Source organism: Acipenser ruthenus, chromosome 40 (genome assembly GCF_902713425.1).
Source record: "Acipenser ruthenus chromosome 40, fAciRut3.2 maternal haplotype, whole genome shotgun sequence".
Taxonomy (NCBI): domain Eukaryota; kingdom Metazoa; phylum Chordata; class Actinopteri; order Acipenseriformes; family Acipenseridae; genus Acipenser; species Acipenser ruthenus.
Window position 1 is genome coordinate 4,469,092 of NC_081228.1, and position 25,746 is coordinate 4,494,837.

Consider the following 25,746-nt stretch of genomic DNA (forward strand, 5'->3'; position numbering starts at 1 on the left):
ACAGGCACTCATTAAAGCAGAAGAGAAAGCTACCTGAATCCTCTCCTGCCAACAGCATCTCCGTACCTGAGCTTTCTCCCAGAACATAAAATAACTGATCATTATCTGAGTTCTGTTTATAACTAGGTGCTACATTGTTTTGTCTAACGATAAATGTTTAAGCTCTATGTGTTTAACTTTTGAATATTAGAGTCAATACATTTGTCCATTACATTCTGTGAAAGATCCTTAGCTATGATATACAGTTATGATATACAGTATCTTGCAGTTCCAATCCAAAAGAGTAAATGTCTATTGTCTGAAATTGTCATCTCTGTCTTGTTGTTTTTTCTCATAAAAATGCATGAAAGACAGGGTCATTGCAGTTTTCATAGCTCGTCTATGAATCCACAAGTACCACAGCTCCCTGAGGAAATATGAAAAGGGCTGGAAATCATGTGTGACATGCAACTTCATGAATGCTTTGATAATTGTATGGGTTTAGAATAAATATTAGAAACAATGCATGCTCTGCTCTTGAGTTGTACGCAGTGACTTTCTGCTGTGTTGGTTAAGGTGAGGTTATTGGCTTCTATAAGATGACTGTGGTAACAGCAGGATAACAGCATTTAATGGTGTCATTTCTTATAAGATATATAAATAAGTCTCTGATGTAACTGGGAATGCATAAAAAATGGATTATGTATATTTGCACTGTTATATATTGACTGGTGCAATTGTTATAATAATACACAATATAAAATGCTGTGACTATATTGAATGTCTGGGTGGAAGGTCATATGGTAAATCATCTGCTACATTGAAATGAATGATGAAACACCCGTAGCCAGGGAAAGATTATAGTACAGTATATACTGATTGAAATGGTCGATATTCAAGGCTTAATGTATGCTGCTGTTGTCAGAGGATTGTTAACAACCCTGAATTATCAGTATCCTTCTCCTAAACCTTTAATTAAAGGAAGATATATTAAATACATGGAAAGGAAGCTTTAAGTCCACTCCAGTGAATTATTATTATTATTTATTTCTTAGCAGACGCCCTTATCCAGTGCAACTTACAATTGTTACAAGATATCATTTTTACATACAATTACCCATTTATACAGGTGGGTTTTGACTGGAGCAATCTAGGTAAAGTACCTTGCTCAAGGGTGCAGCAGCAGTGTCCCCCACCTGGGATTGAACCCTCAACCCTCCAGTCAAAAGTCCAGAGCCCTAACCACTACTCCATACAGCCAACACCCCTACAGCTTGAGAGCTATTTAAATCAAGAATCAGACTAAACTCAAGAAAAGTAGGTAGGCTTGCTGCAGAAAGAAGCAATTACTGTATAAACAATGGGCAGTGTGCTGCTTTAAAAGTTCCATTTTGAAGTTCCTTTCTTTAAACCAGGGAAATCCATTCCAACGGCTTGCTTTCATGAACACGTCATAGAGAGGATTCGGTTTCCTAATATCCATTTAGATTAGATTAGCTGTCACTGACAAGATTTACTTCACATAAGCAGCTATTTGTGTTTTCAGTTAAGAGTTGGGTAAAACATGCTGAAGAATAACTGTAGGTGAATTTAAAGCATGACTGAAACTGAAAAAGAGAAAATTGAATGCACCAGTTGGACTACAAAAACAACACAAAACACAAATTAAAAAGCATTAATGAAGCATGACTTTTTCTATATATATTAAATGCTGGGTTGAACTCCATTTGAATATATTATCAATCTTTTCCAAAACCAATAAACCCAATACATGCACACATGTAGTCTTATATATAAAAGCAACAACATTCTGTTAATAAAATCAAGTATAGATGATAAAAGTGGGCACTTACCTGGCGCAGAAGAGTAAGCAAGCTGTTTTTCTAAGTCATTAAAACTGTTATTTTGTTTTGGCGATTAAATCACCTTTGCACTGCATGCATTTATATCTAAATAAGAGCAGAGGCGAAGTATCCATTGGCTGAATTAAGCCCACTGTGTCCTGTATGGTCGACGCTGACATTCAAGGGTCAAAGGCACCTCTTTGATTTCATCTATGTTAGTCGTTACATACACATTAATGCAAGCTGTGCCCTATAAAGTCATTGCTCAGTCTAGTGCAGCTATTGTACCATAATAATAAAAAAAAAACACACACTAAAAAGGTTTTTTTGTTACTCAGAACTGCTGTTGGTCAGCAGTTGAACTTTACCATTATTGTATATAACTTTATTGGCTATTCGTCAGGACCTCTTTCCCTGTCTGATTCCTGGACCAGCTTTGAGTGATTGACATTTTGCCAGGTGGTTTGGTCAATCGAAGTGCAGGGGTCTATTGATTTGGCATGCAGATGAGTTATGTGACGGACGTTCTGCTCTTGGATTAGGAAAGCAGGCTAAATGTCATCTTTCTGATGCACAGAATCATAAGCAGATGAAACAACACATTTGCATGCAGCTCGACAATGACATTACTTGCATGCTCCTTATTTTTAAATGCAGTAGCAATTTATTAATAATGATGAAGTAGACCTCCTGGAGTATGATTGTAAAATGAAACAGAAATTATGAACAACTACTGTAGGCTGTGTCTTTAAGATTTGGAAAGACGTATGTGCTTAGCTGCCATGAAATGATGCCTGCAGCACTTGTTGGAGTTTATATAAGAAAGGGTTATAGTTAAAAAAAAAAAAATCTCCAGCAGCCGAAGTCATCCATTTAGAAATATTGCGTTAAGACACTTCTGCACAATTATAACTTTTCTGCAGGTCACAAAACATGTTACATAGGGTATGTTAGGATCGCTGTGAAAAAAACAAAAAACAAAAAACACACTGTATATATACAGTTATTGATGTCATTGTGTCACTGAATTAAGGCTTGACTATTTAGTATCTCGGGTGAATTGTGTGCTATTCGATTGGAAGTTTGAAGAGTTAATCATTAGTATTAAAAAAAAAATGCAAAACACACACACAAGGTCCATCTGTGCACACATTTGCTGTTAATTACACTCTGCGTTTCATTAATTATTCATTGTTTGTTTCTGTAGATTTGTATTCTAATCACGAAAAGTTTCTCTAAAAAAAATAAATAAATAAAAACTTTATCCATGACAGGGTAAATACAGAGTTGTGTAGAAGAGGTGCAGAAAAAAAAAATACTGCAACTTGCATGCATTTGCATCAGGGCTTAAAAATGGCATCTGGTTTTACAAGCTACCACTGCAATTATCCTAATTGTCAGCATTCACTGTTCCACATTATTGAGATGTGTATGAACAGTGCTATTTGTAATACTTGGGCTAATTAAAGGCCTGTTAGCTACATTCTTCCAATCCCTTTTAATGAATTAAAAAATAAAACAAGTAGATAAAGTGAATAACTATTTTTTCATATTTATTTTTTTTAAAATATGTTATGTAACTGGTGTAAAAAATCTCAGTGAACCTACACCTATTGTTTTTGAGAAAAAAAAAAACTAAAAAAAACTATTGGGTATTATATAATGATGAGCATCAGCAAACTTGCTTTAAAATTGAAGCCGTTGACAAATATGATTTGCTGAAGGTTTACCGCATGTGTCTGAAAACATACTGTATTCTGATTGGCTGCTCTGCTGCTGCAGGGAAATCTGATTGGCTGAACGGACTATCAAAATACGAGGGGTTATTTTTTGGCTTGCCATCGGCTGCACTGTGGAATAGTCCAAGTATATTACACGTATTGGATTAATATGGATAACATTACATAGTCTAAACATTATATTAATAGTTATTTGTCAAAAGTAACAGTCTTTCATATTCATAATTGATTGATACCCTGCCCATCGAATGACAAGCATTTCAATGTAACCTGTGAGGCATGCAAAAAAGAAAACTTATTACACTAAAAATGTATGAAATACATGATGGTAATGCATACAGGGCTGTTATTTTACAACGTAACCTTTATATTCAGATGCCTGCTCTGCAATTTCTGTGTCCTTGTAGTGCAATCTGGAATATTAATGTCCTGGAAATAGGCGCCAAGAACACTGTCTGTATCTGCGGCACACCGATAGCAGATCCCAATAGCCAGCGGGACAGAGGTCTGCTTACGTAGCGTGGACACAGAGTCGCTTTCTCAAATTACATTAGATCATTGCAGGCTAATTATACCCCAGACCTTTCAGTTAGCAGTACAGCACAGTGCCCTAATGGTTTCACAGTGCATTAAAAATAAGCAGTGTTGTTATGTGTAATTCTGCATCACCTAGAATTTTAGGATTAAGACATCATTAAAAAAAGAAACTATATGAACATCATTTAGATATTTTATTGTAATCAAATAAACTACAAAAGTCTACCGGAAACAGTAATAGTAGTACAGTGTTTCATGTTAGATTTTTTCCATTGTTGTCAGTTTTCCGTTAAGTATATGGAAAACTACAAAGCGGTATGCAATTCAATATGGTAACATTATTCAACAGGTTTCGTTTGACTTTATGAAGCAAAATGTGTTAATTCTATAGGGTGATGCAAAACTTTTGGCCAGAGCTGTACAGGCACTTAATGAATTAATTCTGTTACAGCGGTAGCGATATTTCATGTGCATATCCAGCTCCTGTTGTATAAAAGGTATTTTATCTACTCTCAGGGTAATGTTCTGTTTTAAATTCTTAGGTATAGATAGCTATAGCTGCAATTATCACCTGCTGTACTCTAGGCATGCTGAAACTGTAGCCTTTGTTACTAAAAATAAAGACTAAGATATTAGTTTCTTTCATGAGCTATTTTATTCTGCACAAAACTGCCCACGGGGTGAAAAGTGACCTGCAACTTTACCAGTGTATTACCCATAATCCTCTCCTGATAACATTCTCACTAGATGAAAAGGGCACCTGATGTGCTGCAGAGAATTGTGGGAAGGACAATGAGGTCACATATTTGCTAGAATGCGGAATGTGAAGAGGAATAATAATTCACCCAGAAGTATAGGAGATGTTCCAGAAAAAGAAACTGCTGTCTCTTGCACTTTTAGTTCTGTTCTGGCAGCAATAGTAGTGGGGAGCCACAAGCGTTAGATAAACGATTACCCTTCATATGGTAGGAAATCCTTTTAATTTGCCCACAGAGGAACCACTCAGTGTTAATATTGCATTTTGATATTCACTGGGCTTCCATAGAACATGATTTAAAAGACAGGGTTGTCTAGCTTTCCCTGCTCCTGCTTAAAGAACAACCTTTCAGCTCTTGAGCTAATCTCATATGAAATGACACTGGTAGGGTAAAGGCACAGCACATGTCTTTTAATAGGAAAGGCCTTTGGACTAAAGCTAGGCAGCTCTCCCCCAAGGGTGTTTGCCTTGGACCTTTCAAAGCTCTTCAAACTCTTGGTCTTTTTCCATGACAGGTATTCAGCAGTACACTGTATGCATAACTGCTATCTAAGTATCAGAGTTGCTTACAGCACATTGCTTTAATCACATCTGATCTATCTAAGATGATGTGGCAGTAAATCAATATATGCTGCTTTTTCCAGTATTGTCTTATTTTCTTGTGTGTCTGCTGGACCTGTTGTTCCTCGTTAAGACTTCAATAAGCATTACCGATTTGAAATACCAACGTAGACCAACAGTGTTATCATTAGTAAGGCTAATGAAAAGAAGACGTGTATAGACGCTTGCCCTAAACTAAAGTGGGCATCATAAACCATTCCTGCTGGTGGCTGAATAAAGCATCAACAGGTTTTCAGTTGGATCTCGTTCTTGTAAATCCTATTCTCCAAATACAAGTTTTGGAAGCCTACATACAGTATACCATCACAGCTCCTGCCTGATAGACAGACATGTGTTTTTAATCAGTAGAGTGTGGTCACTGCTTGGGATTTCCCCATTGGTGGTTGTATAACTGTTGTGAAGCCACCTCGTCCACTGCTTAAGTTATATTCCTTCCAATATTCTTTTCAGTAATTCCATTCAGACATGTGTGGCACACATGAATGCCAGTGTGTCACAGTCCATCTTCTGTATTTTTTTTTTTTTCTGCAGTGGGATTGCATCTGCTTTTGTTAGCACATCAGATAATATGACATACATAACTATGTAATAACATGTTAAAAACTGGGTAGCTAACAATGGTTTCTGCTCTTTGAGAGTAACAACAGGTGGGGTAATGTGCATTGAACTACCCTGTACCATGTACCATGTTGCTACCACATATATATATATATATATATATATATATATATATATATATATATATATATATATACCATTGGTAATTACCCAGTTATTACAGTGTAATTACATGGCGTTCACACCTTGTCAGCTAAAGCACTACTTCAACATTCTTATGCAGTTTTCTTTTGTATGTCATGTGCTCTGTAGGTAGTTTATTCACTTTGCTTTTGGCTGCTGACCTTTACCATATCCAGTAACATTGCTGAAATTATTAATTTCTTCAATGGTGTACCATATAGGGAAGCATACTAATACCTGTAGTATTGCCTTGCTGTATATGTTCTCAGTATTCAATTCAATTGACTATCTTTAGGTAACAGTATCACATTGTCTGATATTTGCTGCCGCTACACTGATCAGGAGTGAGATCACTCAAAGTTGTGTTCCCCCTCGTTGCTGTATTTTTAAATTAGCCACAATGTGTACAGTATTTCAGTTGGTTAAAATAACCGCAAACATGTATTGATAAGTATAGTATTTCCATGTGCAACACCTGCTATCCACACAAAGAAAACGATGAATAAAGAACACAGTCAAAATCTGCATCCATGACTACAACCGTATTTCCGTCCCTGCCAAACCGCGGTGTGCGCAGCATGATGAGCTAGCGTTTGCCTTAACTACTTTATTGAGTTGCTGACAGTATGAAAAGCTACCACAATAGCTACCTCTGATAGATGCCGTCATTGGGAATCACCTATGTGTAGTTTCATTGGCAGAGCTGTGATTTACCTACTCAGTCTTCATGAATCTGGTAGATATCTACAGTGTACTGCACCTACTGCTGTGTGCTGACCTGCCTTTCAATGCAACTCATACAGAGAAAACATAAAGTCTTTAAAACATGCTCGTTGGGGCCTCGTGAGGTCTAGCAAAGACTACTGTAGTTTTCTGCATGTTATATTTATAAAGAAAACAAACAAATTGTATTTATTGGTCTCAGGCCATAGGAATCAGTCTTGATCATAAATGACCCAAAACCAGAGTTCATGGCCATGGCATTGGACATGTTCACACAGCCGAGGAACGAATCCTTGAATGCACGTGTGCACTGTATTTAATTTACTCTATAGATACTGGTATTTAAAAGCATGTTATTGGTAAAGTAAAGTCTACTGTTTAGTTCCTGTCAATGTCTTGAGCCCATGCCTGACAGACACACAGCACTTTGGTTCTGGTAGCATTTCATTTTAAGTGGCAGTGATTAAAATACGATTCATTTGGATACCCAAGAACCTGAGTCAAGTACATTGTCACCCAATTCTCTGTCAGACTGTATGTGAAAAAGATTGATTGCCCCAGAGAAGAAATTAATCAAATATTTCCTCCGGGGGGGGGGGATTCCCTTAAATTGTGTGCAAATGTGCACTTTTTCTGTAGATTTTGTTTTTTACACGGATCAGCATAGCTCTGCAATCTTATTAATGAGACATTTCACACTCATATTATTTCTTTAATTCATCACAAGCTGGCCCAGCATTATTGTGCACAGGCTGAATCTTACATGTAAATGAATTCAGGAATGCAAGGCCTAATGATCAGGTTTGGCATTTATGCTGATCTCATTATAAACATGTGCAAATCTCTGCTTGCATACATTATTTCTAAAATGTTAACAGCACAGGAGCTGAGACCACCTCATGTACTATATATAGCATATACAATACAACCTAAAGTATCTGTCAGGCCACTATATTAATTGTTGGAGTCTGTTTTAGGGTTAATGAGCTGTTTCACGGGGTTTGCCATCTGATGTTGGGATTACAAGGGAAATTTAATTTACAAGGTAACACTAAAATGGAAAGGACTGTACATTGTTTTAGACAGTGTTGTGGTCCATTTGCTTTCATTCTTTAATCATATATCTTAGCAGTTAACTGGTGCTTGACATTGTATTCTCTGAGCTTGTACCTTGTCCCAGTTCCTCACACTTCCTGTTTTATTGTAGCTCTGATAACGTCACACTTGCTCATAATGCAGACATCCCTACTGACACTGAGCTAACAAATATGAATAGAATGATTTATGAGCCATCAAACCTAACCTGGGACCTGAAGCAAAGAATGTTCCTAACGATTCTCATAATTTGTTTCCACAAGGAATGATAGCGCCCCAGCGTACACATTATTTAACTGTCCCCCTTATCAGCAACTTAGGACATGATCCTTTAGGACACCAAGGACACAGACTGCTATTACAAATCCTGTCAGGAAACGTTTTTCTAAAGTCTCAGGCTTTTTTCTGCGCTGTTTTGCATCCATTCCTAAGATTGCAGCTCATATATATATATATATATATAAGCACCTTCTGTTGCAAACATAATTTTCCATGCTTGTGCTACTCCCTAAACAGACCAACGGATATGACTGACAGCCACCTATTGTTTCTTTCTTTACCCAATAGAAAGATTCAACAACCAGGGAAAATTAGGGTAGCACTTTACAGAGTCTCTAATTACTGTGTATTTACATAGCAGTTACTTAGTAAATACACGTGTACTTACACACAATTACCAATGTTATCATGCATAGTTACAATCCTAACCCCTTTCTGATACAATTGTGTACTTACAGTGCAAAAAGATTTAAAGTACATTGTAAGTATCTATAATAACATTGTCGTTATGTTTAAGTACACATGTATTTACTAAGTAACTACTATGTAAATACACAGTAATTAGAGACACAATTTGTTATCAAAAAGACATCACAACTGTTCCAACAACAGCAACTGCAAAATAGCGAGCCCAGTTGAGAAGTGTTCTACAAGCAAACGCCAAAAATCCTCTGAGTTAACTTTGTCTATGGAGCTATTAGGAGAATGGAGAGCGCTTTAAAAATTCATCTTTGCCTTGCACAAGATCCCGTACACCCATCAGAATCACCTAAATATGTGTCTCCTGATAATGGCTTCCTTTTTGTTCTTGCATAAGGCAAACAATTTGTTTTTTCGTTAATGGGTACAACTGCATTCAAATTGTTCAACAGAAGTTAATTATTTTTGTCTGTGAGAGTGTTCGGTGCAATTAGCAATGTAGAGTTGAATTGCATAATAATGCTAGTTTTATTTATTTCATGAGAGGGTCCTTTTGTCTTTGTTTTTAATGTGAAAAGTCATAATGGAAGACAGTACATTCTGTTCAGCCAAATGCCAAAGTAGCTGTACTGAAAAATGGTATTCTTCTGTGAACAAATGAAAACAAATATATATATATATATATATATATATATATATATATATATATATATATATATAATGCTGTAGGTTGCTCTTGGTATCACATCTATTAAGATGCTTTTATCAAAACTCATCAGCCTTTCAAAACCAATGTCTGATTTTGACTGTTATCTACCTTGGCATTTCATTTTTGTTTTATTTATATTACTTTCCCTTATTGTTGTTGACTGTAGATGTAGAAACACATTGACAGGTGACACACAAGTTTTTCATTTAATTAATGGTGTACTGTAATAGATCATTGGGTTTTTCCCTGATCCTTTTGTGGAGCCATTCCAAAAGTTAAAATAAATCACCGCAGTGAGTACATTTAAAATAAAAACAGCAACACATCATTAAGATGAAAAGCCTTGGGTAGTGTGGAGTAGTGGTTAGGGCTCTGGACTCCTGACCGGAGGGTCGTGGGTCCAATCCCAGGTGGGGGACACTGCTGCTGTACCCTTCAGCAAGGTACTTTACCTAGATTGCTCCAGTATAAATGGGTAATTGTATGTAAAAAATGTGTAAAAAATAATGTAATTGTATGTATAAATAATATGATATCTTGTAACAATTGTAAGTTGCCCTGGATAAGGGAGTCTGTTAAGAAATAAATAATAATAATAATTAGGTGTCTCTACCTATACTGTAAGTGCACCATAATAACACAGTAATTACACATAAGGCATGAATATTGTATAACAAAACAGAGTATAGAGGAGCCAGACCATGATCTTATAGGTTAACAGGAAAACACTTGACATATGCACAAACCCCAAACCCAGACCATACCGAATATTAGGGTAGAAGGGATTCTGCCTTTTGTTCATACCTTGACGGAAATTATCTAAATCGTTCCATCCTAAGTAGGTAAATGCAAGGATTGCATATTGCATCTCTGTGTATTCCTGGGTATCTGTGTATTCTTGACTATCAAAATAAAGCCTTTACTTCAGGAGTTCAAATATGTCATTTAACGTTTCTCCAGTGACAGATATTCTTAGACTTTGTTTAGACATCCGGATGTCAATTCCTGCTTAAAACACGTGTACCTTTTGGTTTCTGGTCAGCTAACCTGCAAATCCATCGAATTAGGATCACATTTGTATCCAGCGTTGTCCTCGGAAGTCTGGTTAGTTAACCTTGTCTTGAAGTAAACTGAGTAAGTACTGATCCCAAGGCTGGATGTCTGACTGCAGTCTGATAAAGTGACGTGGTGCAGGCAGACCAGCCAAGCACGGAGTCAGTCCAGCTCATACCCTGGCAATGCACAGAAAGACCCTGTTCTTTGGAGGGGAAAATGTTATTCATAGTCAGGGAGCGCCACTGGCAAGAATTGTCTGCTTAAACTCTGACACCAGCAGCTAAGCAGCTTGGACTTACACTGATAGACATTGTCTCTACACTGCTTTATAGGGTTCAGTATTTCAAAGTCTTTGATTCAGATCTCACACACTCCCTGAACAGTGTAGAGCAGAGCAGACTTTCTTGTACTCGAGCGTTAACATTAGTAACCCAAATAAGATCACTTAGCTTGTGTTAAATATAAACATGGTTGTGACTCAGATCAGACTTTGATAAAGTATAATGATGATGAAGCTTATGCAAAGTAGATAAATGGGTTTCAAACTGGTGCCTACACACCTGTATTGTCACTTCCAGGAGGGATGCATGTATTAAATACACCACAAAGAGCAAAACATATTTTCAGTATCACCAAAAAAAAAAAAAATAGCATCTCAAAATATAATTCAATCAGGTAAAACAAATGATGCGCTTAACAGTTTTGAATTGGAAAAGCAAATATATCTGGCAAGAGTATACCGTTTTCTATGTGAAGAAATTTGAAAAGGAAACAATTAACTTCCAAATGAGTTAGGTGGTGCATACTGACAGTTTAAATGAAGATTTGATTTATCAGCAGGCAAACAACAGATGGCCATCTTTATGTAGACTGAAAAATTCTACTGACGGGCAGACATTTTACTGAGCTGATCTGGGAATTACACATACATCTCAAGCTACATTTAAATAATTGCCTATCCTGGGTAATACAGCAAAACGCCTAAAGTCAGATAACTGATGGACAAATTGTAAGCGGCTATGTCTGAATACAATTGAACTGATCCTTTGAGTTTAAACTATACAGTGATGCGTCTTTCACCATGTAACACACCACATAAATTCAGTTATGAAGTTACGTTCAAAGTATGTAAAACACAATTGCCTTATAGCATTAATTATCAGTAAATTATGGTGTGATGCATCTACTTTTTGACATGAACAATTAAGAACTACTGCAGTGGCATTATCATACTGTCAAAACTTTCCAATCACAGTGCATAACACTCAGTATAGGATAAATAAATTGATTGCCCCGAAACAGCAAGAGTGCTTTTTTTTTTAACACACATATGACAGGCTGGTCACTTATAGGGCTTGGAAAAGTGTTCTGGCAAACAACCTCCCCCAGCATTTTTGACAGCTCATTTTATATAAGAATTTTTTTTCTTTTTTTTACAGTGTTGAAAATCTTTCAGTGCACAGTTGAAACCTGGAAACAGCAGATTCTCTTTGTTGTTCCTGTAGCCTCTGACGTGGATAACATGAGGGAATTTCAATACTTTTTGTAAAAAGCACTCTGGGGATATTCATTCAACACTGTGCTAAATGTCTTCTTGCTTTGGTTATATTGAGGCACTGAATCAAAATAATGAACTTAATGGACATCCACCTGGTGTTTTCCACTTAATCACTGTGGTTGACGCTGACATACATTAAAAGCTATGTCTAAAACCATTTTTTTTTTATCTGCACTGATTAAACTCAATAACAAACTTGTGCAAATGAGCCTTGCTGTGTTGACTGGTGGTTTAGACACAGGGCTGGGTCGCTTCCAGTCACCAGCAGTGCATATGGCAGGTATACCAGTGCCCATGACATGTTAAACTTCTGTTTAAGCCAGTTACTTACAAGACTTACAGGGATATTGCAATGATTCCAGAGACATGAGAAATGCCAATCAATGCTCATGAAATAATTCCTTCCTTTCCTCTTTTTTATTTATTTATTCATTAAGTTCATTTTGTGACTAGATTTAACTTGCATTCCCTTTGTCCTTGTGAAGTTATTTTTTTTTTCATGACAGCGCTGTTCCACTTTTCTAAACTTCAGACATAGAAAGTTCAAATTGCTTTTTTGGTCTTCTGTCTCATTCTTTGTTAAATTGCATTGACAGGAATTACACATTTATGAATGCTGAGAATGCACTGACAATAAAGGTTGTTCATTTGATTGTTTGCCATCTCATTCAGTGACTCATTCATTTTTTTTTTCTCATGCCCATTTTGATTGCTTTCATTCACATTTACATCACATAGCTTAGAAATGGATTTCTTCTTCTGAAGCAGAATACCTTGAACAGTAGGCATGGAGAATAATTACCAAAATTCCCTTAGAAAGCTAAGTCACCTTACTCCAAGGAGATCCCAGTTTTAAAAAGCAAAGCTTTTACCGATATACATTTTTCTGAATACCAAACAAATTATAGACCAGGTTGGCAAGTGTTTACCAAATTGTTGAAACTGTGCGTGGCTTAGTATCAGATATCTACTTTCCTAACATCCTCCATTTTTTTAGCACCTTTGCATTAGGAAACATATCAAGCGCTTAACATTTACATGGGTACTAAGAAGCAAGAAACCAGTACATGTGTGTTTCAGTTATTATTGCTGGAATTTATAGTTCACAGTATAGTTTTAAGATGTAGATTTACCCTGGAAAGCGAAATACCCATTAATGACGCTGAACAAAATCAAGAAAAGAAGTAATTAATATAGTCAGCCAGGCAGCAGTGTGGAGTAGTGGTTAGGGCTCTGGACTCTTGACCGGAGGGTCGTGGGTTCAATTCCCGTGGAGGACACTGCTGCTGTTCCCTTGAGCAAGGTACTTTACCCAGATTGCTCCAGTAAAAACCCAGCTGTATAAATGGGTAATTGTATGTAAAAATAATGTGTAAAAGATAATGTAATTGAATGTAAAAAATAATTTGATATCTTGTAACAATTGTAAGTCGCCCTGGATAAGGGCGTCTGCTAAGAAATAAATAATAATAATAATAATAATAATATAGTCCCCACTAAACTCTGCAGAAATTGCGAAACCTCTGATACACAATTTGATTAAAAGCACTTCATTTGAGATTAACTGTATTGTCTGATGTTGGCTTGACTTAAACTGAGGGTGATTTGCGTGTACTTTCAAGGTAACTTTTCTTATACTGTCATTTAATGTCCCTAAGCAAATGTGGGAATCCTCATAACTTCCAAAACATAGCTATGGGTGTTGGATTCCAGAAAGTACAAGCTTTAATCAGTCAAACAGGACAATTGGTTGTCAGAAGAAGTCAAAGATTATTTATTCTTCCACACCCGATGGTCCCAGTGTAGTGAACTGGCATCTCTGCCCGTTGAATTGAATGGAAAGGCAAGAGCTGGACGCGAACCGCAAACCATATGGTTTCAAGACAAACGCCTTACCATTCAACTAAAGAGCAAGCTGTGTAGTCGAGAGGCAAGTGCATGTCTTATGCTGATGTCAGTATTATTAACTCATCATTACACCAAGAGCCTCAAACAAAATGGCATGATGCAGTGATGGTTGTGTAGAGATGGATATGCTTTGCTGCCAATAGCCTTGCTGGTATATGAAACACATGAAAAGGGAAGGCACAAGGAAGTTAACCTTATTGATGTAAAACATATAAAAAGGCAAAGGAAGGCAAAATCATTTCAAAATTGATAAAATCCCATAAAATCAAGAGAAAAGGGTCATTCTAAATGAGAATAGTTTATATGTGCTTGAATGGATACTGCATGTGCTTTTTTATTATGGTGATTGAGAGTCTTAGACAGCAGTCTTTTCTAGGATATACAAAGAAGGCAGGCTTGTAAAGTGAAGCTGAATCCACCACTACTAACCCTGGCCAGGTAGCAATGAGATAAGGTCAAATGCATTCTGCAATACACATCAAACAGTGGGTATGGATGCTAAACAGCAGTTCAATGAACCTCAGTGTTCTGCCCGCAGAGGTGGGGATGGAGGTCAAGGAAAGTTAAGTTCCGATCTTTATCATGCAAAGAAAAATTAACCTTTGCAAAAAATAAACCATACATAATAAAATACAAACATAATGTGTTTTATTCCCCTGACTCCCCCCCGCCCCGGCATGCCACAATATTATTAGAACTTTAAGTAAAAGTAACATTCAGGAAACCTTGGGTGAATTAATGTGGCAGTAACGATGGAAAATGGAGAGTACATGCAATTAAAATCCATGAAATTGGAGTTTCTAACAAACAAGAAAGCTCCCTGTTTTCTCGAAGGTTAATTGAAAAGCAGCCATTTTGGACACATGTATTAAAACAAGGACACTGATTTGTTCCGTCACTCTTTCCTAGAGGTTAATTACTTTCCAGGCCTTGAAGGAACAAAAAAACTTACACTCGGACAGTGATCTGATAATGACATTTTGTGTATTCATGTATGACTTAAACAAATTAAACCTCTAATTAGTTGAACACAGTCAATTACAGGAAAACACTGGTAGCTATCTGTGTTGTATTCCAGAAAGTACAAGCTTTAATCAGTCAAACAGGATACAGAGGTATCGCTTCCCCATGAGGTGGCATTTTGTGAAATTTTGGATTGTAAAAGGAATCTGCCTTGAGTTGTGCTGCCATATCAAAAGCTGCCTTTTTAACTTCATTGATTTCTCCGTGCTTCTGTTAAGTAAGTAGGCCAAACTCATATGTAGCGCTGTAATTATAGATAGATATGCTGTACAAGTAAATGTATTCTCTTTCACGGATCACTCAGTCTCTGCAAAGAAAAATGTGAACATATAACTAATTTATAAACTCTTACATCCAGCAGTGGTACAGTAGCAACTTTGATTAATCTTAATAATAAGAACCTTGTGCCAAACCCATAGTCAACCTTCTGTTGTCTAAATCTGGCTCATGCAAGTTTAATATTTCTTCTGCTTTGAGGCCTCATTAGATAACATACAATGCCAATTTTAAAGGTGTTATCACCAATACTGCAAAAGTATATCATTTGCATTAATTATACATATATTTTTTTTTTAATTCATGATCTTTTTGTTTCCCTGACTTTAATTTAACTATGACTGAAGTGAAACTGTGTCTACCCTTCCACAGCACTAAGTTTGGTAGACATACCTTGTTGTCCTCCATTATGTCCTTGATTACAGACAATTAAAGACGTTGAGAAAAACTTTTATTATTATTATTATTATTATTATTATTTATTTCTTAGCAGACGCCCTTATCCAGGGCGACTTACAATCGCAAGCAAATACAGATACATTCAAGTGTTACAATATAAGTCATACTTTTAGACAGCACATTTGTCATAGAATTGTATACATTTACTAGTATAACTACAGGACCCACCTGATCCACCAGGCAGTGCAGAACATTTGTTTAAGGCTTTAGGTTTAAGGCTCAGGTTGGATCATACCTGTAATATAGGAAGTGAGAGTGTTGCGGCTGGAAACACTGCACTTCTGAGCCAAAGTGAAAATAATGGCTGGAAAATGTTCAAAACAATAAGCTGTTTGAAAAGGCTCAACACGACGAGGCCAAGAAGGAGACGTGGTTTCTAGCAGATGTTGATCCCTGGGTCAACCGGAATGATCAGTACGAATCCCTCAGCGACCTGCAGCCTGGAAGAAACAGCACCCTTCACATCGAATCGGTCTGGAATCGCTTTGCTGTGGATTCCACCGATCTGATACTCTTCGCGGTTTTGTATGCCATATTGTTTGGCTCTTGAAGGGTGGGCTAGCCTCAATTTAAAGCGGATTGACAAAACAAAATGAAAGAAGGCATAAACTGGGAACATCCATTGTGCTTTTGAACTGCCCCCATCGATCTAATTACAGTAGAAAATACAGCGCAAGGTGGTCGAACAGAGAAGTTTGAGTTTTAGATCGGCCATTGTTTAGATAATTAATTTAGACCCCTATGTGCGAGTATGTGGCAAAAGCATCAAGTAGGACGTTTGAGTGTCATTGGGCCTGCCAACATGAATGATCTGGGCTCATCATTCATTCACACTGCGACTCTGCCATGTTGCGAGGGAAGTGACGGTGAACATGATAGATTTGCAGGTGTTTTGACGTGAGGAAGATGAAGTGATTACTTTCAGCATGGAGGTGTTGAGTGGAATCTGATTGCATTAAGAAATGGCGTTTTGTCTGTCATAAACGCAAGTGCCAGCCTTACATTGGTAATTATACTGACACCAATCTGATGCGTTATAAAAATGTGTCGACACCTATCATCTTTTATGAAAAATATGCTCCCGGTGCTAAATTGGTTATACTAATAAAATAAATGAATACAGTGCTTACTTAATGGCCAACCAGCTATCTTCAGATACTGGTAGACCTTTGCAAGATGTGTTTGGACAGTTGTGATAGACTCATTTTAAGACATTTTGCTTATTTTTGTATCATTATTAGACCTGTATTGGTTGGGTAAGTAACTAAGTGGTTAAGTTAGTTGTAATGTTTGCCTCCAGGTAAAAAAAAAAAAATCATAAAATAAGAAACCTGCTATTCAGTATATTATGAATGCATTTCAAGAACAGGATCTTTTTGCTCTAATCAGTTTGGATATGTAAAGACATAGCTGGCTGCAATTACAATGTTACCTACAGTACAACAAAGGGGCCAGGATGCACTATAAAATGTTGAATATCCTGAATTAAGGTAAAAAAAAAACAAAACATTAGCAGCAGCATAAAAGTTGAGGGGACAGCAATAATGTTAATAATGTTAACGAGAGGCAAGACAATGGTGTGGGCTGCTGTAAACCATACACAAATACTGATGCAGACTTTGACTGAATCAGTTGTATGTTGTTTTTCCCTTGTTGCTCCAAAGCTGATATCTCACTACAATTATAGATCCTGCAAGAAACTAATCCTGTATCAAATATTAACAGAGTGGAACTTTAGCTTTCACATCAATTATTAATATACTTTTGACTACGTTTTTTAAATTTGAGTTATGCGCTGGTAGGCTTGTATGATACATGAACGGTAAAGTTCTGTACATGAGCTTATTAAAAATGTTTCTATAAATAAAACAAACCCAGCAAATATTAATATTACAAAATCAAATATTATAAGGCAAGGAAGTTGCTACTAAACCTCTATTACAATTAATATCAATGTGGCTGAATAAAATACTGAAAAGCTGATTAACAAAGTAGTTGATGCATGCTGTATGTGTGTGTGTTTCGGGACACTGAATAATAATAATAATAATAATAATAATAATAATAATAATAATAATAATAATAATAATAATAGTTGTCCTGTGCAAATAGAGTAAATGGGTTATTAATAATACATTCAATAGTAACTGTCTGTGAAAAGGTGATAAGGAATGGTTTTTTTTCATATTAATAATTTCATATGATGATAGTGGTTATTAAATAGCTGTGTGGCTGCAACCAGTGATAGCAAATGCAACCAGCAACCACATAGAAAAGAGTAAATACAGATTGGGAGGTTCATTAATAGCACCCCACAGCCATGTGTAACACATTGTGTTGCTCTATAAAACTGCATTATAAATTGGGATGGAAATCAGTAAGCAGATTTTCCCTGAAAGTTATCCAGTCAATCAGGGGGGAATATAGTCCCAATATCTCCCAACCAGCAGAACTACATTTATAGGCTGTTGGTTATACTTGAAATAGTTTTCCCCATACTAAACGTGGTATACGTTGTTGGCACAGTTGGGATCTGTAGCAAGTCCCATTATGGTCCCGGGACACCTGGGCATTAATCCTTGAATGTCAAACTCTTTTTGATTGAGAGAGGCACAGACAGAATTGATAAGACCAGAAGGACTGGGTTGTGTTAATTTACATTGTAAGATTTATTATGCCAGAGGCACTGACAATTATGAAAAGGTAGCTTTGGTCTGTGGCCTTTATTTTTCACTGTAATGTATATTATTGTTATTGATGTGACAGCCATCTGAAATTTCACTTAACACTTTAAAATAATACACGCAAACGTATATGAAGTTCAGTAGAGTTTAACAGGATTGCATTGGAGTAACATCTGAATCTGAAATTGTTTTTTGTAATGCTTTTTCTAGCCCTGAATATAATTAAACAACACCTAGCCACAAACTCCTATTGATTTCAAGTGGAACACCACAGGAATAACAGCTGATCCATTGGAATGCATATGAGGTCAGATTGCATCATCCAGCACTTCCACATATACAGTATTAGGGCAATCGAAGATCTGCACACTTATAGTGTTAGGGCAAACGGAGATCTGCACATTGCCCAGAATAGGGGGAGGTGGATGTTGAAGCTAGCATGTGCTGTTCTCTGACTGGAATACAAGGAGTTTATACCCCAAGGGAGGTGACAAAGCTCTGGGAAAGTGCCTTACCTCCCAACCTATGCTTAATAAGCACCATATTGTACTACAGTTGTGTTTTAGTGGAGTCAGATCCCCCTCTAAATGACTCTGCCGATTCAGAATCTTCACTTACTTTTAACGTGTCATAAATCAACGCTCCGGATAGCATGTGTGATGTTGCTGTGTAACATCCCGTAATACCGAGGTGCATTCAGTTAATTGTATGCAAATTAAATAAACGAGTAGCTTTGTAGTTGGTTAAAAGGTGCATGTATTTGACAGATACCATTATTATCTCCCAACGCAAAACCGCAGTTTGCATGACATTCAGGTCAGTGCCCCAACAGATTCTGATTGCGAAGAAGGTGGTGTAGTCGAGGAATGAGATGAATGCTGCCGAGCATAATCAGATAAAGCAGAAACAGAATTAACAGGAGGAACTTGGATTATAAAATATGTTGAAAAAAAACATGTTTAGCTTTCTTCTTTCTAGTGTTTTAAACACGAAGGGAACAGGTTTAATTGTAACTGCGGATGGCTCAGTCTGCTTTTACTAATATTTTTCGATAGGCACGCCTCTCCATGAATTTGAAGACATTCTGAATAGAACAACCTTTACATTTTTCATGTCTTTAAGTGCCCTCAATATTTATACCATAAAGGCTGCAGCAGGCATCGGCTGTTTATACAGAACACCCGCTGAGCTCAAACAGCACCTTACTGAGTGAAAAATTCCACTTCCACATTCTGTTTAACCTGGTCCTCTGAGAGGGATACAGTCTCAGCAAGGTGCTGGGTACTTAGCAAGCTGCTCAAGTCATCAGCACTTATTTATGCCCTCAGTTGTGTCACGTCTGTTCCCAGCCTTGAGCATTTGGTATCTTTTTTTTTTAATCTAGATTTTTTAGCAGCATTTTCTATCAACTCATCAGCCACAGAGATCCCCATAAGATACTGAGTACGATGACATCATCAGTGCTTAGGAATACCGACGATCCTTTCAGCCATTGTATAATCTTAGTTGGTCTTTGTTTCTTCTAGCTTTCCGTATCCAATACAACTCCTGCTCTAGCTTCTTGGGAGTGGAGGCTGAAAGATGTTAAGTAACTTGCCAGTGGACTGTGCCTTGGCTCAGAGCCCTGTGCTGTAACCATTAGACTTCTAACACAGTGCTCTGTACAGGATTCTTCTAGTCAGGCATTGACATTCAGAGAGTATTGTGTATCTTAGCACCCTGTGGGTCACAGAACTAAAACCAAATCCTTTGTGTGTGTGTATATATATATAACTGTAGACTATAGACTGTGAATCTAAATCTTGTTAGTCACAGCAAACTATCTAAAGGAAGCACTTATAATTTAGAAAAAATAACAAATTAAAAAGCATTGTTTTTTAAGCTGTGATTAAAGTTGTATTGTGTCGGTGAAAAACGTACCTCTACAAATGTACTGTTAAATCAGTACCCTGGTATGCCAGTAAAATATGTATTCATAACAAAATATAAAATACAATATTGACTGACTAATAGCCATATTATATATAATGTATGTGTTGCATGTGCTGATGTATAGCACTGTGTAACATATATGTATGCAGAGGTTGGAGTAATAACATAATTGTATTTTTTTTAATTCTTTTGATTATTTTAAGAATTTTTATTGAAGTGAGTTTCACATTAGGCACTGTGTATTGCAGAGGGGTATGTATTGGTGACTTTGTGCGACAGTACTGACAATTTTAATTGTAAATATTTGACAGAAAATGATGATACTTTAGTTGGTAAACTTATGGAACGCATTGATGGAACTGTCCCGATGCCTTGGTTCATCCGGTTCTGTCAATTTTCTTTTATTTTTATGATTTCATGAGGAAAGCTGCTTATACAGTAAGTCTGATGAGCTAGGACTGTATTAAAAAGTTTTAAGTCTACTTTATGCTATGTTGAATTTTTGACCTTTTGTGTACTGGTCAATATATTTGTGTATACCGCTGTGTTAGTTTATTCATATACATCCACATATACGTTTGATATTTGTTGTAGTTTGTTTATAGTTAAAAAAAAAATCACTTAAAAAGCCTCTCCTTTGGTTTTGCGTTTCCTTACAGGTGTAACCTGGACAACAGGGTCACAAGGGTGGCCTGGCTGAACCGCTCCAGCATACTGTTTGCAGGATTCGACAAGTGGTCCATAGATCCACGCGTGATCCTGCTGAACAACACCAGCACTGAGTACAGCATCCAGATCAAAGACGTGGACGTTTACGACGACGGGCCTTACGTCTGCTCAATCCTAACCAACAACAACCCCAAGGCATCGCGAGTCCATCTAATCGTACAAGGTAAACGCTCTTTCTGTTCATACCTGCGTCATCACCCCACATCCCCACCCATTCAAGGTTATACACAAGTAATGTGTACAAAAAAAAAGCTATCTGTACTTTTGCGTTTCAAGGCAGAACTCGCTCTAGTGATTTGAAGCTTGTTTTAACATCAGTACTGAGCCACAGGCTTTCCTCCACAATCAGTTTTAAGAAATGATATTCATGATTGGTTTGCCTCGTTTTAAACTGCTGCGCTCATTTAACAATGCATCTCCAACAGTGCTTAGAATGCGTCTTCAGGGATAGCTAGCTGCCAATTAGGACTACGACCAAATGTTGCATACAATATCCTTTATTAAAGAGGAAGACTTTCATGCCGTCATCGCAGTAGGCCTGACCTTGTCAGTAATGGCCTGGAAGAAAATAATTGTTCTGTTCAATTCTCCAGGAATGATCATCTTCTTAAAATGTAAATTGCATAATAGAGTGTGGAAAGGGGATTAATGAATATTATAACTAAACTTCTAACTTTGAATATCAATTTATATTAAGAAATACTCTAGAGAGAGTTTATAAAAAAAAAATAAAGCATTGACTTCCAGCCATCTAAATAATGAACCCAGTGCGGTGTGATTGACAGGAGAGGGGTACTTAGAAACTTTTTTTTTTTTTTAACAGGAACAAATAATTGCTCAGGTTTCTGGCTATTAAAAATAGAAAGATTACTGTTTGTGAATCATTTAGCACAACTTACAGTTGCATCCCACCACAAATAAGTATATGTAAATTGTCCACACTGAAGAGCACCTGTTGTGTCGAGAATATTATTTCAGTCGTTGCGGTGAGGGACTGAAGAGCAATTCTGCAGTCTCATATTGACTGTAAAATCAGGGTTAAGTTAAAGGCTTGGGATGCAATTATGCTTTGAGTTGTGTAGACAGTGCTTCATGCACCCCATTTTTCACACCACCCATTAAATAGAGTTTCACAGAAGGAATCAAACAACAGAGGCATTCTTATTATACCAGCAACAACATAGAATTCAAGAATGAAAATAAAAGCTTCATATGTGCTGTGCCTACATTGGTTTTCTGAATCAGAGATAAAGATAATGAAAAACTTCTCATTCTCTTTGGCAAGAGTGATCTAATTAAGGGAGAACCCCTCCATACGTGACTGTGAGAGCCGGAATTGAGATTAGGCTGAATTTTAAATAGTTGATAGTTATTGATTTGGAAACACGTTGAGCTGAAAAAGGACTTGGCTTTCTTTCAGGATTTGTTAAATTAGCTGTCAATACAATACATTTACAAAGGAATCAATGTCTCTCAAATTAACTTTCCAAATAATACTTGCATTTTTTTCTCTCGTTAGCATCCTTGTATATATACACAGGATATTACTGAAAAGCGTTACAGAATTTTAAACTAACTGGAAAGCCTTGTACTCAATGTTTCTCCATTCCTGTATCTCAATATATAAAACACCTACCAAATGCACTTTTTAAATGTTTTTTTTTTGTATGTATTTATTCTGTGAACATCAACACCACAAGCACAGTATTACAAATTGTGTCAAATGCACAAAAATATAACATGAACAGAAACATTCTTCCTTTATGCTTAATTGACCGATCTGTTACCTCGCAGTAGCAGGGAAAGGGTTTATGCAAATTATAGTTCAGGTTCTCAAAAGGTTTAGTTAGTCAGGATGGATCTTCTTGTTGTGTCAAAGTAGAACATGTTTCATTAACAGCGTAATTGCCCAATTAGATACATGAAGGGGTGGGCTGCTTGTGCACAAGCATATTCTCGTTTGGTATGCAGGAGTGTTTTAGTGAAAACTATTGAATGAAGTAGAAACACATCTTTTTTTTATTGAACGCCGTTCTTGAAGACACAGATCAAACTGTTGTATAGTATAGCAAATATATAAGCCTCTTAGCCGTGTCGCACATGCGCACTCATCTTCATCCACGAAGGAACTGTTACTCAGAGGAGCATGGGACAGTGTATGAAAACAAAGGGGCAAGTGCGTTTTTACTGACAACTGAGTATTGGTTTGTGGGATTATTATTTGTTTATTTAGCAGACGCCTTTATCCAACTTACAGAGACTAGGGTGTGTGAACTATGCATCAGCTGCAGAGTCACTTACAATTACGTCTCACCCGAAAGACAGAGCACAAGGAGGTTATGTGGCTTGCTCAGGGTCACACAATGAGTCAGTGGCTGAGGTGGGATTTGAACTGGGGACCTCCTGATTACAAGCCCTTTTCTTTACCCACTGGACCACACAACCTCCTTATACTGTAAGATACACTACAACAAATCAGGGATAATACTTACAGTTCTTTCTTTGAGCTACAACTTTTTTTCAGCCTTCACTGGTTCCCCACTCTTGTGGTTGAAAGCTTGTGTTATTTTCAGTACCATAGGTCAGAATAGTTTGGAAATATCTAGCCATATGCTTCATGGACTCCCCTTCTGTTACAACAAGAAATCATTATAGACACTGTCCTACAAATATAGGATCAAATACAGTAATTATCGCTGGGGAATTGAAAAGTATTGATGAATGAAGACATTACAGGCCATCTTTGCATCTGGTGTTCATCTGCTAATCATTGTATTTCCAGCAATGGATGGGATTCAGTTTCCCACATTTAACTTCTGTGTCATTTTTAGCCTTCAGATAGCATTAGTATGAGCACTTCACTCAGCCCCAAAGGGTATGTTCTTTCTTTGGCCAATAACTGGCTCCTGTGTTGAAACCTACAGTGGAATTAACTTACACCTCATTCCTAAATATATTATAACCCTCTTATCAAGTCTGTATCTGTCCACAGACTAAAATGTGATACGTTTGGGAGCTTCTGTGTCTCGTTTATTGACAGTCCTAGCAAGTACAGCACTCAGCTCCATGGCTTCCAGGACATGCTGATGTATTCCCATAGGCAGAGCATGGTTGTGTAAGGGAAGGAAACTGGTGCTCCATTGCTCAGTCAGTGAAAGTCGATCCCACCCAAAGATAAGGCGGCTTAGTGCAAAAACAAAAACCCAATACCATCACTACCCATCCTTATCCACTTTCGATCTGTCTGGCTTAAATATTTCCTGCCACATTACAAGAAAGGAACACTTAAACTAAAGCATTTAACATTTAACAAAGTGCCGATCATTTCTTGAAGTGGGTTTGCCTTCTGCAGCATGGAAAAGTGCCTTTTGGCTCTGCAGTTCAATATAACCTTTGGAATGACATTTAACAGTAGTTGTATAACAGTAAAAATACTGCGTTGTACTAAAATGTGACATTTCTTTGGTGACCAAGTCCTTTATCAGTGGCTATGCCTCAATAACAATAAGAAGAAATAGCCAATAATTCAATCAAACCAAGCAGTTACTCGGTTATATTATTCATCATGTGTGTACAAATTAAATAAAATATAGAAACACTTCTCATTGGAGTAAGTGACACATTGCAAATGTACTACTGTAAGCTTTTGCATAGCAAATTAGCACGACTAATAATAATAACAATAATAATAATAATAATAATAATAATAATAATAATAATAATAATAATAATAATAATAATAATAATACACACACACACACACACATATATATATATATATATATATATGCACGTTAATGGGCAAAAAATATAAAATAAATCAATGCAAAGACCATTACTGGATTAGTGGAAAATGACCTTAATGTTCGAAAGAGCATAGTAAAATGAACCACTAGAGGGCAGTGGGTCGAATACTTCAGTAATAACAGGTAACACTTCCTGGTTGTTAATAAAATAAAAGCATGCACATTGCACTTGTAGCTGTAACTACAGGGATATGAAACTTAATTGGAAAGAAACTAAAGAATAAAACATCCACAGAAAGTAAAATGATCCAAATGCGGACTGACGTCCAGTGTAATTGCATTAAAAAATAACCTTGTACCATCCACACCACAAAAGATCTGTAATTAAATGAAGCTGAAAGCAATTATTTTTCTTGTCACCCCTGTCCAAATAATATCTGTAGCCACTGGACACAGATAGTTTCTGAGCAGCTAATGAATCTTAGTGAAGATAATCAATTTACTCTGTCAGGAATGAGGGACTGTGAAAGCAAGGGATGGTTTGATGTGTATTTCTCAATTGATATATACTGGTACTGGTCTGGGCATGGCTCAGACTCAGCTTTTGATATCGAAACCATCAGTGCATGTACATGTTATCTAAAATAGCCTTGTCTTGTAAGGGAAGTGGCTTAAATGGTAGACATGGAACGGAATGTGTGTGTCAAAGCATCACCCCCGTCCAGCCAGTTAGAGCAAGAACTGGTTCATTTGTATTACATTAACAAAGTGTCAGGATCGTCATATTCTCCCAGTGAAATACAACGGATATACTGGTCTTAGATTTTATTAATTTTGTTAAACTTGAAAAAACACCCTGGGAATGTGAGATTACTCTAGTCAAACACAGGCATCCTAAAAGAAAACCTACTCCAAACTTTTTTTTTGGTCA

The 25,746-nt window shown here is 36.8% G+C and overlaps 1 protein-coding gene across 2 annotated transcripts in view; it reads left to right on the top strand.

Moving 5' to 3' along the window:
• Positions 1–25,746, top strand: part of LOC117966528 (opioid-binding protein/cell adhesion molecule-like) — a 364,153-nt gene that overhangs the window by 270,257 nt on the left and 68,150 nt on the right. For both annotated transcript variants that reach the window (XM_034912730.2, XM_034912729.2), the window contains one exon: positions 21,000–21,232. In XM_034912730.2, the coding sequence (XP_034768621.2) occupies positions 21,000–21,232 (233 nt within the window). The remainder of the gene's footprint in view (positions 1–20,999; positions 21,233–25,746) is intronic.